This window comes from Gadus macrocephalus, chromosome 11 (assembly GCF_031168955.1).
Source record: "Gadus macrocephalus chromosome 11, ASM3116895v1".
In the NCBI taxonomy this organism is placed as follows: Eukaryota; Metazoa; Chordata; class Actinopteri; order Gadiformes; family Gadidae; genus Gadus; species Gadus macrocephalus.
In genome coordinates this window covers 11,139,645-11,154,804 of record NC_082392.1, presented here as the reverse complement: position 1 = coordinate 11,154,804, position 15,160 = coordinate 11,139,645, and the positions used below count along the sequence as shown (strand labels likewise).

The 15,160-nt window shown below is 47.8% G+C and overlaps 1 protein-coding gene across 1 annotated transcript in view; it reads right to left on the bottom strand.

Moving 5' to 3' along the window:
- Positions 1-1,948: 1,948 nt before the first annotated feature.
- znf385d (zinc finger protein 385D) overlaps positions 1,949-15,160 on the bottom strand; it is a 28,492-nt gene continuing 15,280 nt past the window's right edge. The window contains exons 3-6 of the mRNA XM_060064571.1: positions 8,317-8,736; positions 6,788-6,978; positions 5,108-5,209; positions 1,949-3,445 (exon numbers count right to left, since the gene is read on the bottom strand). Coding sequence (XP_059920554.1) covers positions 3,128-3,445; positions 5,108-5,209; positions 6,788-6,978; positions 8,317-8,736 — 1,031 coding nt within the window. The 3' untranslated portion in view covers positions 1,949-3,127. The remainder of the gene's footprint in view (positions 3,446-5,107; positions 5,210-6,787; positions 6,979-8,316; positions 8,737-15,160) is intronic.

The window sequence follows — 15,160 nt, the reverse complement described above, 5'->3', positions numbered from 1 at the left end:
CGATTTTCTGAAGGCGGCCAGGAAATGTAAGGCACCAATGGATTTCATATCAGACATATTTTTCATTGGCAGTACTACTAACACCAAGAGGCAAATAATGATATATAGGCCCACCCTCACGATTCAAAAGTTTGTAACTCCAAGCCTCAGTACATATAATTACACTCTTACTATAATACAGATTGAGTGTAACTTTAGATAAAGAGGCTAAATGTTTCAAAACGTTGCAAATTGAAAACACATGGATTTATTTATTCACATTCTATCTATCTTCCAGGAGCGATTTTTTCAGACCCCTCAAATTCATTTTATTAAGATAACATGTTTTGATGTATTCCTATGAATATCATGAATATCAGCCTTAGGCTTCTTTGTGTAAAAAGATGTTTTTTGTAAATTCATAAAATATATATTCCCCCGAAGATCTCGTCCCAATAAGAGATAACATCAACAGCTCTGGGGAAGCGAAGGAGTTTCATCCGGCATGTCTTCCCATCTGATGCTCCAGGCCTGGCTGGCTGAAACATCCAGCTGTTCCCCTCTCCTCCCTCTCCCAGCTGTAGGGGGAGGCTTGCAGTGGGTGTGTTGATGGGTTTCTGGAAGAGCAGAGGGAGAGTCTGAGGCTCCCCCAACGGCCCCCTGGCAGACATTGCTCTTTGTCATTCAAGGGTGAGTGTAATGGAGGTGATGGTGTTCAGTTCTGACATGCTAAGCAAGTGTGCTACTGCTAGGCTACCTGGCTAGGAGGGTGGTCAGTTTTGTAAGTGTAAACAAGCTAGTGACCTTATTAAAAACAAGCTAAACTTAGCCAGTAACCAGTGTTTATAAGAAGAGGAAACCATTACGGCGGTTAAGATAAACCTTGCATTATCTTATATGGTGCAAATGAACCTAGAGTCAAAGCTGTTGCTTATGATTACATTTACAATAGCTACTAGCTACTTTAATTTAATTAAAAATGGGATTGATTAATTGAAAAGGTTTTTAACCAATTAACAAGCTCAATAAACAAAGGAATTCACTTAGGGGATAATTCTTTCACATACAAAAAAAAGTATGAGTCATCAGTCAATGGTCTTTGTTCAACAGTTGTTTTTTTCCTTGTGATGCGGCCCAGATTGTCCGAACTGGGACCAGAGATTCCACTGGTCCAGCTGCCTGATAAGCTGCCTCCCATGTTGGTTTTGGAGAGGGGTCGGGGCTTACTGAGAGTTCTCCTTCCCAGGGACGGACAGCCAAGTGTCGACACGTCGGGGCATCAATCTCAATGCACAGTTGGCGGCTAAAATGTGCTAAAAAACTAAAGAAAACATAAAAAAGAGAGACAGAGGGAGAGAGAGAGAGACGAATGGTGCGCAGGGTTCGTGGAAAAGTTCACAGACTAAACAACTGGGGTTTAATATGCACCACGTGAGTTATGGTGTCGTGACAAAGTGGTGCTTCTTCAAAATGTCAGCGTTAAAGCGCCAAGGCGAGTGCTCTCAGAGTTATATTATCTCCAGAGGTACTAGTGATTTTCGAGTTAGCCTGCGCTGAGGACGGTTGGCATTCAAGGTTCACTGTCCACGTGTGTGTCTGGGATTCAACAACTTATTCTGTGCTTATTTAAACAAGAGAGCCTGCATGGCCGATGTATACCCACAAACGTACAGTGTGTGTACACACTGTTTGCACTGCCTCAATACCTGTCAGTTAACACATTACTCTTCTTTTCTACATGCTCACAGGGACAATGGGTGTATTTATACGTGGAGGTGTGGCTGTGGTGTCTGTGGTGTCTGTGGTCCCATTCCTCCCCCCGGAACCACAGAGTTGATAACATGCACGTACACTCACACACACACACGCACGCACGCACAAACACACACATACACCCAATAGACTCCTCCCACAAACCCATCTCACTGACCCCCGTCTTTGTGAGGGTACCAGAAGGAAGAGAGCTGACTGAAGTAGGATTTTTATTTGAAATTGTTCACCTTTTTAACACATCGACATGAATATACACACACCTTGTGGTCCCGGGGGTCCGGAGTCATCAGCGAACGCTCGCTCTGTCAGCTGGGATGAACGGCAGGTTCACTTAAGGCGCACAGGGACTGGGTATGTGCACACGTAAAGACACACACACATACAGAGACATTTTAACTCTTATTCACACACACCGACACATACACATTAACAGACACACACACACACACTTACACTCGCACTCAGGCAAGTGCATATACACTCAACCGCATGGACCCAAAAACAAGTAAATACTGGCGTGTACACACACACACAGAGTACCTTGCACACGGCCACACATTTACATACACACACACACACACACATCAACGCACACTTTTAAGCAGTGATGGGAACACAAACACACACACCAAATGGCACATTATGTAAGAGAGATAACAGTAGCTACTCTAACCACAAGACAAAGGCTAGCCATCTAGAAAACCATGGAGGCGGGGCTTAAAGTGCAAATCACTAGAAGCAGGGTCCTTGCTCACGCGTTGTGACCGTGAACAAACGCGCGGCGGCTTCCTCTGATAACCCTAAGTTACTCATCTTAGCGCTGCACCTGCATGTATTAACAAATTAAACCTACTGTAGCCGATCTCCCACACACACACACACACACACACCCACACACACACCCACACACACACACACACACACACACACACACACACACACACACACACACACACACACACACACACACACACACACACACACACACACACACACACACACACACACACACACACATACAATTATAGCTTAAACTGCTCCTCTGCGGTGCAAATCGACGACACTGCATAGTTCACACATAGTTTAGTATTTGACATTATTGCAGAACGGAGGTCCTGTCTTGGGTGTGGGGGTGGGGGGGGTTCAAGTTCAACATCAATGGCCTGAAGAAGTTGGGTAGGGGTCTCCAGGTCTCCCCCCCCCCCCTCAGTTGAAATGCATGACCATACTCCATATGTGGGCGGTACTGTAGTGAGGACTGTCAGTTTCCTACTACGGCCCCACCACTCGCCTAGCCTCTGTGTTGGTTGGCGGTCAGAGGCGATGCATAGAAGAAGAAGTCTGGGCCCAGTAGGGGGGGGCAGAGGGTGGGGGGTCAGTAAGGGGCAAACAGCATCTGCGGGTGGGATGTCCTGACTGGGCCGGGGGCGGGGCGTAGCAGAGCGGCTGGGAGACTCTGGGTCTGGAAGAGGGCGGGTCTGGAGGGGAGGTGGTGGGCGTGGCCTGTGGTGAGGTGGGTGTGGGCGTGGCCCGTGGGGAGGTGGTGGTGGACGTGGCTGGTGGGGTGGACGTGGCGCAGGGAGAAGGGGTTGCCCATGGCGGCGGCGGCAGCGGCGGCGACGGCGGCCAGGTGGGCGGGCATGATCTGGGCGGGAAGGGGCGGGCCGAGGTCCTTCCCCACCGACAGCATCACCTGGCGGAGAAGGAGGAGGCACAGGGCAACAGGTCAGTACCCTGCTCTGGTGCCCTCTTAGCCGGGCTATTGCCAGTCCAAGCTCAATCGTAGATTGCACGCTGGTCTGGGTAAGCTGCTGTCATTTTCTCCAGCACAAGAGGCGTGATCAATGGACCTTGTTCAAATGACTCTGTACGCAATTGGCTGCTTGCCGTCGCTTCCCTGTCAACATTGTGTTAAAGCAGCCAATAGTGCGCCAGGGGGAAAAAACTGCTTGGTGATTGGCTCCCGCAATAACGTATCGAAACCAGAAAGAAATGTATTGCTCTTCTCCAGACCCTTCTGCAGGGCGAACTCAAATCGCCGGCAGAATGTTTAGTTTATTTGTTTAGCACAAATGACAATCTGTGTGAGTGAGGCTACCCAGTCTAGTGCCCTCCCTCAGACAGAGAGAGGGCAGAGGTAGTAACTGTTGGTTCGAGCTTAAAAGCGCCACTGGAGGGAGAGAAGGTTGGGGTTCTGGCCATAGAGTATAAGATTGAGTGAAAGAACGATAGAAAAAAAGACAATGAAAAAGTCAATGAAAGAAGAAGAAAAAAGAAAAAAAGGCTTTGGCGATGGACAGACAGATGGACAGGAAGGAACAGACGAGAGCCACTACCCGGGCGCAAAGCGGGCCATCTTACAAAGGTCACGGAAGTTATCGAACTTAATCTTGTGTATCGGTGATGGAAATGAGTCGAGCTGCCACCGCCAACAGACCGCCGCCGCAGCCAATGCTGGGGACCATCAGCCACAGGCCTGTCGCTCGGCAAACGCCTGCAGGGAAGCATCTCCCGAACGCCACGCTCATCAGCGGACCTCCTCTGCCGATGGCTCGAAGCGGCGCAATAGTTTTGGGGAAGGTCCTTAACGCCACACTGCGAACCCGCACGCCGCCTGCATCAGCCAACAGCTGCCACGGCGAGGCCTGTTTACTTTCAAGGCGCGTTTGCCGCTTTTTTCCTTCAATGTTTGGCTGCGTTTAAACCGTGGTGTTAGACACGCGTGCTCTGCCATCAGGACGAGCAGGTTGTCGCGCAGTTTGTGCAAATAATTATTGGGTTTTTCATTTATTTTTGGTTCGCTGTTTGGTTTCCTCCGTCTGAAGTACTTGATGGATTGCGCGGCATTAATTTCACTTGGATCGGAGATGAGGATTTGATTAGATTAATCCTGTGTTCCTTTTTCAATCCTGTGTTATTCTAATAACCCTGTCTGTTTACGACCTTAATCAGGTCACGTTCAATATCGTACGGTGGAAGTATTTATCGCCTTCACGGCCTTCACGGCCTTCCCGACTTTGATGGCACCTCATCTCACGAATAAAAACTATAGAACAATATAAAATATAATAAAAATCCTCCCCCAAGGGTCATAATCATAATTTCTGTTGTCTGCAATCTCACTGTGGAGACTGCAAACCAACAACATTCAAAATGTTATGAAAACTTATGACACAAATAAAAGCTGTAATCGTATCGTTACTGCTTCTGTCTTTTCCAACCCTTGAAAAGACCTGAAAGCCGGGCCTGCGAAGTACACACATCTGTACACACGCTGATGTTCAGGCTAATGTTACGTTACTCCTGTTGTGGTTTGTAAATGGCAGCGGTAGTCTCTGAGGTGGGGCCAACTCACTGGGGGCTTGGCGAGGCCCTTGGCGGGCTTGCTGTAGGGGCTGTATTTGGGCTTGGCCGGTTTCCCCGCGGCCCGGTCTTTGTGGCGGCGGCTGCTGATGTGCTGAAAGGAAGACAGATTCAACATTAAATAAAATAAAAGATCCACAAGACTGCTGATTGGTTGGGAGGTTGCTGTGGAGGGATTGGGTGGGTTTCTAGGTCATCGTTTGGTCGGTTGCACAAGGAATAATCAATATATGTGTGGGCAGTAGGCCACTGAGTCAGAGGAGAGAATTTCAAAGGCTGTCAAATATGACGATATTACTTATGGATGGATTACTGTACCGACAGCAATATATTGTTGTTTCTCTTTCTTCTGGCAAATGTACTTCTCGTAAGTCGCTTTGGTTACATTTAGGGCATCTGTTTAATGCCCTAAATGTAAATGTTAATGTAAATGTAAATGGATTACGATGAATTTGGTCAGTGGTAGTTGGCAGACATTTCAGTGTATCATTCACTCGGAAGCAATCATCTCATCAAGCCGAGGGAAAATAAAGAGACATCTGTCAGATTTAGAGAAACCTGAGAGAAAAGACCAAAGGTATAATCGGCAGCCCTCATTGTACATTTTAAAGGCATTGGTTTTGAAATGTAAGTGTTGTGAAATTGACTTCTTATCATTTCTAATTGGATTGTGCTGTTATTTGGGTTTTTGATTTTGTACAATCAATATCCATTTAAAAAAGAGAGTTATGTAAGCAGAGACACACATTTGTCTGTCTGAGTCCCAGGGCTGGACATAGAGCCCTCTCCAAGGCTCTCCATGTGAATAATAAATACACTCCCAACAACAGGCCTCCGGGTTACCCCGGAGATGAAGCTCATGTGATGTTACGGCGTGCATGTGATATTAAAGTGTAGGAATGTCTCCCCTTGTCTTAAGGTTAATAAAGACATGGATGACGGAGTATCTTAAAGCTACGGCCAATATGCGCCTTAAAAAGACAGCTATTATTCAGATACCGGAGCCAGGCCATGATAAGAATTAACTGCTGCATGTCAGGAATATAATTTGTTCTGAATATGAACTTCTAGCTTCGGGTCTAGGGGGGGATTTTAAAGGGGAAAAGAAAAGAAAGTTAGCTAATCAAATTCCCGAAATGCCGCAGCTAAAAGCAAGACCAAATAAGATACGTTTCTTGGTTAAATAAATCCAAAAATAGTATTTGCTGCTTTTAAAAATGCTCTGCATCGTGTAAAGCTAGAAGAATGGTTTGGTTGAGCATTAGGTTAAACAAGGCTGATACTACTGTTCCGTGATAAGGTAGCCTCAACGTTGTATATGGTGCACTCAGGAACCATCCCCCCTCTCTCTCTCTCTCTCTCTGCTCTTTCTTTCTCGGGTTTGAAATGTCTCAAAGTGTGTCTAATGATTCGTAGTCACAAGGAAACTAATACTGATGCACAAAAAAGAAACAAAACAAAAGGCAGATCTAAAAGGGGTCACCGGCCAAAGAAAGCTTCATACTGAAAAACGTCCTCTGTCTGAGATGCCTTCCCTCTCTCTCTCACCCTCTCTGCATCGTTGACTCTCTCTCTCACCCTCTCTCCATCTCTGACTCTCTCTCTCACCCTCTCTCTATCTCTGACTCTCTCTCGCTCACCCTCTCTCCATCTCTGACTCTCTTTCGCTCACCTGCTTGAGTTGCGTCTCCGAGTTGACGTGCACGTCGCATGTTTCACAGTGAAACGTCTTGTTCTGAAGGCCCGTGGCCGACTTGGTGGGCGGGGCAGCGGCGGCCAGCTTGCCCTTGACCCCGGTCCGGGGGTAGGACTTAATGGACCCTCCCCCCGTCCGCGCCTCCACCATGGTCTTGTGTTTCGTACCTGCAGGGCAAAAACATTTTGGTTCAATTTGTGCTGAAATGTACCGTCTATGAGGATGTCAATATGTCCAAGCTTTTATCCCAGGCGATGTCCAGGGAAGGGATTTGGTTTGATGATTTGAGTGCGCAGGTAGGGGGTTAGGGCATCTTGCCCAAGGATGCCCACACAAGTAGACGGCGGGCATGGGGGACGTTAGAACCCAGAACATTGGGGCTGAGAGGGAACACCCTGAACACCGTCCGGTCCAGACCCTCCTGGAACACCACAGTCTACTGACCTCGCTCACCTTCTGTTCCAGGGTTCTTTCCCAGGGCTGCGCTGCACTCTGGCCTGCTCTCTTTAGAAATTAGGTCATGCAGAAATATAACTTTGTTGCAACTCCACTTTTGATAGAATGCTTTGCTTATTTGGATAAAAGTGTCTAGCGAATGACTCAATGTTCACTTGGGGGTAATCCTTCATTTATAAGAACACGCTCAGGAGCTTGAACTGCTTGTACTCAATGGAAGTATTCTTGAATTGGATTTGTGTAGAACATTTATGATGTCCTTGAGTAAAAACTTTTACAAGCTGTGGTACATAATTTGTTCTTTTATCTATTAACTTCTTTAACGTTTAGGTTTAATTAACATTAATCCATTCATCAATCCCACACCACAAAATGAGTCTAATTGTAACAGGATGAATTTAGCTAATGCAGTATCAGTTTATGCTAGTAGCCACGGCTAAAGCTTATCATGGGTACAACTATGCATATTCAAATCAATATTTCCCCTCGCGGTGGAAATCTTCGCCTATGGTATTTCTGAATCACTAAGGGAAGGAAAAGGCCGCTGTGCAACTTGAGTTTGACTCAAGTTGAGTTTGGTCCGTCGCTCAATAAAGCGACGGAACTGCATAAGCAAGCGTGTTATTTACATTTACAGTGGACCGTTGGTCTCCTGGGCACCAATTCCAATTCTCCTTCAATGGCTACAGACATTCACAATCAATGAATAGACCCCGCTCTCAGTAACACAGCTCCGCCACGGCCGAGGGGAACCATTCTCTGCGCTGCCAAAAAAAATGATTTTCCCCGTTAAAGGCTTGGCGCCGACCCCCCGGGCACCCTGGCCCAGAGAACTGTGTCCTCAACCTCAACCTCCGCTCCATCCCAGCCTCCCATCCTCCTCTCCACCACTGCCTCCCAACCTCCTCCCCTCTCCACCCCCCAACCTCCTCTCCACCCGGGCAGCCAACCTGCTCTCCACCCCGACCTCTTCTCCACCACCATCCACCTCGCCATCTCACCCCTCCCAGCCCCTTCCCCACCCTCTCCGCCCCTCCCCTCCTCCTCACCCATGTTGTGGGCATCCAGCTGGGACGAGGAGTTGACGGCGACCTTGCAGAGGGAGCAGTAGAGGAGACGCTTGGCCTTCTCCTCCTCCGTCTCCCCGCCCACTTCCCCCTCAGCCTCTCCGCCGCCGCCGCCGCCGCCGCCTCCTCCGCCTCCATCCTCGGGCAGGACCGGAGTGTCCGTCTCCGTGGTCGCCGGCGAGCCAGGCTTCGACGCACCTTCCTCCTCCTCACCACCTCCTTCTCCTCCTCCATCTCCTTCCACTGAGTCGCTCTCGGGGTCCGGCGCCATGGGGGGAGGGGCGTCGAGGGCGTGCATCGCCAGGGTGAAGGTCGGCGTGGGCGTGGCGGTGAGCATGGCGAGGGGCGGGGCCAGTCTCAGGACGGGCGAGAGCGGCAGAGGAGCTGTGGGGGCGACGCCCTCTGTGGAGATGAGAGAGAAGGGGCCGATGGTGTTAGCGCAGTAACCTGTCCAAACCGATATGCGTACGCAGCGTGCGACAAACAAGTCTTCAAAGCACGCCGAATAGCTCTGGGACACCGTGTGGTACGGTGCTGATTATAATTCAGTTTATACAAGTGTAGTACCATGTGAATTATTTATGAATCGTATAATGATAGGATATTTATGTATACAGTGACGTAAGGCCGGTGTGATGCTTATTTAGTCTGAGAGTATGTTCGGCACAACCAGGTGTTCCATGTTCAGTCTATTCATGTCTTTACTCCATTCATGTGGTCATCGTAATCTCTCACTGCTCTCTTCTGGTCTTGTTCTTTCTATTCTAGTCAGGTCAGCCCATTTCTTTCTTATTCTCCTCCTCTGTATCGCTGCCTTGATTCAGAATGAGAAAACCTCACTGACTTTCTGGGGCAGAGAGGACTGAACCTCCTGCTGCCCCATATTTAATCTGCTGTCAGACGGTACCCCTAGTAAGTAAAGTCGTTCTAACACCTAACCACGCTGGGGATTAAAATAACAGCGTTTCAGGGAGAATATAGCGAAAGAGGAAGAAGGCAGCGGGTCGATGAGTTTCATCCCTGCACACAGCTGCCTTCGGCCAACAGTCACTTATGAAAATGACATTCAGCCCCGGATGAGGGGCTGATCGATGGCGGTGTGTCTCTCTCTGTCGCCCCACAGCCCCGCGTCAGGCGGCGGCGTTCAGCCCCCGAGAGGAGAGGGGATCGATAGTGAATCACATTCTAGCTGCTTTCATCAACACGGATGTACGGGTCTTATATATTAAGTTCTGTCACGCACCTTCATCAAGTCTCATCGAGAGGTCCATTTATGAAATGTATCGTGAATTACTAGGACCTTAGATGAATGTAACTACTGTCGTCCTGTAGCCAGGATGAAAGGAGCGTGGACAGGGATCTTTTGTTGTTTACTATCATGACCATCAAATTATTTCAGTGTATTATATTTAAGCAATAGATCAGGACAGGCTGTGGTATGTGCTCATTATACCACTGTTAAGGGGCGTTGTCCGGCCCCGACGCGCAGCGGAGGGCCGGCGACCCCCTTCACAGTGGTATAATGAGCACATGCCACTGACTGAAGTGATCTATTGCTTTTATACAACGGTTACTATTACGGCAAAACTAAAGTCATAGACACACTACATTTGAAAAGAAACCAAGAAAGTCAAAGTAGCCGTTTTATTAAAGAATACAAAAAAGTAGTCCCTCCTGGCTGCCTTCAAAATGCACGACGGTCGCTATGCAACACATTTTAGCGTCCCTCCGAGAGAAGGCTCTGCTAGAGCGGTTCGCCGGCAATTTATCCTATGGAGCAGTTCACTCGCCGTGTGCCTAAGCTTTCGTTAGTCTCTCCATCGCCTTGCTCACTCCTGGAGTAACAACATTTACACCCTCTCCATCATCCAACATATGTTTTACTTTGTAACTGTTTCTACTTCCAGGCGCGGAGTGATATGCAAACTTTCACAAAATGATCGGGCGTCATAGCAGTTATGTATACGCTCATTATACAACAGCTAGGAACCAATCAGATCGCTGGATTTAGGCCCCCCGTTGTATAAAATTTAGTTTAGCGTAGGTTAACTTTTAATGAAAACTTAATTTCCTTCATTCCAATTTAAAGCTGTGATTTTGTTAATGATCGAAACACATTACAATCAAATTACAATAAAAGGACATTACTTTGGCACAAATCTGTTTCAAAATATTTGAAAAGAATAAATAGCGTAGCTTTGGGAGAAATTAAATACAGCCTTTACGGAATTTTTCCATCATAAATTATCCCAAAAAAACGTTTTCAGAATCCTTCAAAATAAAGGTCATTAACTCACATTCTTTGTCCACGCAAGCAGAAGAGCACACAGAGCCCTTACTGTGATGCGGCCCCACCTTGTCACTTCTCATGAATAATGTGTTCTCCGTCTCAAGTGAAAGAGTGAAGAAGCTACCATCTTTGACCCCTTTCAATTGAAAAGCCCCGCCCCCTCACTCAAGACTCGCCGCATGACGGCGTGCCAGCAAATCAGCCATCAAAACAACTCTGCGGCCCCGGCCATCACAATCTGTCCATCGCAGGTCCCCCACCAGGGACTCCGGAGCCTGTCACCACACCTGCTACTCTGGGCAGCCTGTCAGCTCCACCACCTCTCCCACCCCCCGTTCTGGACCAGTGAGGACGGAGCATCTTTGAAGGGTTCTCTTTTTTTTGATGGGGGCTTTGATTGATGTGTTGTCACAGTTGTTTAGCGAATGAGACAAGTGCGTGGTGGGGGGTACTGCTGGCACTCCTGGCCTTGATTTTCGTCGGTCCCTGCGTGGCGGCGTTTGAGTTTTATTTGACCGTGACGATGAGCAGAGGTTGATGTGCTTGCTGAAGTTCCGATCTAATTCGTAACAGAAGATCTTGATTGCAATCGGTTAACAATCAGTGAAGGTTGACACAACATCAGTGATGTTGATTGTATTTGTAATGAGGGGTTCTTGTGCTAACTCCTTAAAGTAGACATGCGTGCATGTGGTTCAATCTTATTGTAAATACCTTAAAAAGGTTTTCAAATTGTCACATACAGTGTCATGTATTTATAAAAGAAGGCTAAACAACAGATCAAGATCGTCTACTGGAAGACTGTATTCCCGTAAACAACTGATTCAGAACACCCTGCGAATAACCTTGGGGTGTTTGGTTCCTTGTCTGATTGCGAGGGACAGCCGAGATATCGAAAACATATGCAAACTCATTCCGAATGACATTATCATCGTCATTCACCTTCATATGAATAATGCCTGCGTATAAAAATAGTCAATGTCATGGGGGAGAATCGCTTCAGCGAGTCGGGTAACCTTGGTAACAAATCGCACAACAAACTGAACAACAGGAAAGTCAGGGTCCCACTGGCCTGTAAAACATGTGTTTGTGTGTGTATGTGTGTGTGTGTGTGTGGGGGGGGGGGGGGGGGGAGAGGGAGTGTGTGTGTGTGTGTGTGTGTGTGTGTGTGTGTGTGTGTGTGTGTGTGTGTGTGTGTGTGTGTGTGTGTGTGTATGTGTGTGTTTGTGTGCGTTTGTGTGTGTGTGTGTGTGTGTGTGTGTGTGTGTGTGTGTGAGTGTGTGTGTGTCTTTGTGTGGAAAGAGGGAGAAAGAGTGTGTGTTTGTGTGTGTGTGTGTGTGTGTGTGTGTGTGTGTGTGTGTGTGTGTGTGTGTGTGTGTGAAGAGGGAGAAGGAGTGTGTGTGTGTGTGCGCGTGTGTGTGTGTGTGTGTGTGTGTGTGTGTGTGTGTGTGTGTGTGTGTGTGTGTGTGTGTGTGTGTGTGTGTGTGTGTGTGTGTGTGTGTGTGTGTGTGTGTGTGTGTGTGTGTGTGCGGCAGTGTTTGTGTGCATTTGTGCGTGTCGAGTGTCTGTGCGTGTGAACACAGGTATAGATGTGTGACCTTTGAAGGACCTCCGGGAGAGAGAGCCCTGTCAGAAGGGAAAGCTAGCCCCCCAGACATAAAGCTTTGGACAGCCGCTTAGGGAATTCCATGTCAAACTACGCGTGTACTTGTGTTGTGTTATGAGGACCATCACCATGCATGTGTTTACCCTCAATTATGATGACATACTTACAACATGTATTTACCCTCCATTATGAGGACATATAACCTACAATTTGTATTTACCCTCCATTATGATGACATATTACCTACAATATGTATTTACCCTCCATTATGAGGACAGACCTACAACATATTTTTACCCTCCATTATGAGGACATACCTACAACATGTATTTACCCTCCATTGTGGGGACTGTAACGTATGCTTTTGTCCTTGCATTATAAGGACTGCAAGGTCAATAAAGAGCGATGGAGCCATAGGAAGTGTGCTTGATTATAAAGTACTCTGGGAGGGGGGGGGCTAGGACAGGCCCCTCTCTACCGCTCTGGATGCCGGATCCCGTAATCCATATGCCCACTCGCTGTGACCTAGTGGGCTCCCGGGAGGAGCCCCGCCAAGAACTCAATCGGAGCTCGTTAATGGAGGTAATGACTGTGATCAATCTAAAGTTGAGGTGGGTGGATGGGGGAGAAGGGAGGACAAAGGGGGAGAGAGACAGAGGGAGAGACAGAGGGAGATACCGACGGAGGCGTTCGTGACAGAGGGTAAAAAAAATGCAGAGTTCCAAAAAATCGCATGTGGGTAAAGAAACAGCTAATGAAAAAGGCAGGAGATTAATGGAGTGTTTGAACACGACAATAGGATAAAGAAAAATGAGTTGGCGCATTTAGGGCAAAGAGGGATCTGAGTGGGAAGGAAGGAAGGGGCTGAGCTACCTGGACCTGGGAAGGTGAAAAGGAACACACTGTACCGTTCAATCTTCCAAACAAAAAAGGCCGGAAGCACCCTTAACCACCTTCAAAATTGGGGACCTGCACAAGCCGGTTCTCAATGTCCCTGGAACGCGTCTGCAGCTGTATTTTTAGCTTGCTGTTCACGGTAGCATTGCCGTGAGATGCGTTCTAACGACGGCAGAGCAGAAGTCTGAGACAAGGCAGGGAATACATTAGGACTGGAGACACGACGAAGAGAAAGAGATCAAAGAGATATGATAAGATGTTCTAAACTTATACCAGATGGGAAATTAGGGTCAGTTTCACAACAGAAAGTACAGCACTGCTACAGCAATTAACAAAATAGTTATCTTTTTGCACAAGTTAAAATGGGAGAATTTTAACTGCAGTAAAAAGGAACAAAAGATAGGAGGAAAGAAAGTAAAGAGAGTGGTATTCTGGCACTCCCGGATGACCAATTATCATCTCCTTCCCCTCCCAAAGCCTCTCCGATGCGAGTGTACCGGGATGCCCCACACCATCCTCTGAAGAGTGAGCGCTGGAGAGACGGAGTGGGAATAACACCCCTTCACTCCACAAGCCTTCCACTCCATTTAGCCTCCTAGCCAATCACGGGTCTCCCCAGAGGTATGCCTACCTTCCTCCATGATGGAGGGATTAAGTTGTGCAATTAAAATGATCGGCCTCCATTATGGTGCGTTACCAAACCTAAAGGACACCGGTCCCCGGAGGCCATCCTCCCGCTTGACAGCTCAAATTACACCATTCATTCTCTTATTTTTCCCCCCAATGTTAATGTGTTTGGTCATTCGGAGTGTGAGAGCTGACGAACCCACAGAGTCGAGTATTTGGGGCCTGTTTAAAAGATTGATGATGGCACACATGTAATTACTCAGAATGCCTTCACAGATTACTGGGACTTGGTTTTGCGCGAGCCTCCACTCTGGGAAGAAAAAAGGTCTGTCTGTCATTGGCGTATTCCGGGGTCTGAATTCGATGACGCCACTCGTGTTCCGGTCTCGTCCCTCCCAGAGAGCTTCTGAAGTAGGCGCCCCACATCCCCGCTCAACTCTGCGTGAAGGTAGACAGCCCTTCCAATCAAAATCCCTCATTCCGAAACCTTTCAGAAGTTCAGTGCGCCCTGTGTGTCTTCGCAGAACTCTGAAGACCGGCAAGGTATTTTTTAGAAAAGAGGCTTCATGTGATGGGGAAGGTGTGGAGAGGGGGATTGTAGCTGAACACGTCCCAGCTTCCCCTCCCCCCCGCAGACAGCCAGCTCTGTACAGCTGTTGGCCGGCCCCCCTGACGATGTGCTGTTTAATAGCTAATATCAGGCTACATTTCCTCACTCACTGGACCGGAACACAGAGATGGCAGGGGGTTGCTGTGGGTGACGCTATCACACACTCTCTCTCTCTCTCTCTCTCTCTCTCTCTCTCTCTCTCTCTCTCTCTCTCTCTCTCTCTCTCTCTCTCTCTCTCTCTCTCTCTCTCTCTCTCTCTCTCTCTCTCTCTCTCTCTCCCTCTCTCTCTCTCTCTCTCACTTGATTTATCTTTCTCTCTTTCTCTTTCTGTCCCTCAATCCTTCTCTCGCCTTGACTGCCGGTTTTTATCTCAGTATATTTCTGTGCCTCCTGTCCTATTCCTTTTGGTTTAGAGATATCTCTCTCTCTCTCTTTCGCTACCTCGCTCTCTTGTTGGTATTTGTTTAGGTTGGTCATTTCTGTCTTCTCCTTTCCTCCATCTCTGTGCTTGTTATGGCTCTGTACTGGACTATTGCTGGTTTCCTCTGTATACTCCTGTCCCCTCTTTGTCTATCCCTGTCCCTTTTTTTTGGTTGCGGTTATGTCTCTCTCTCCCTTGCTGGTCTCTTTGTCCTTGAATGATTTTGGCCTCTCACTTTCTCTGCCTCTCTTGAGACATCAGTCTCTCTGTGCCATTTTCCCACTCTGTGTATATTTATGTCCTAGTCTATCTTGGTTTTATTTTGATGTTTGGGGTTTGTGGGTAGCGCTCTCTCTTTCCATTTCTCTGTACTTG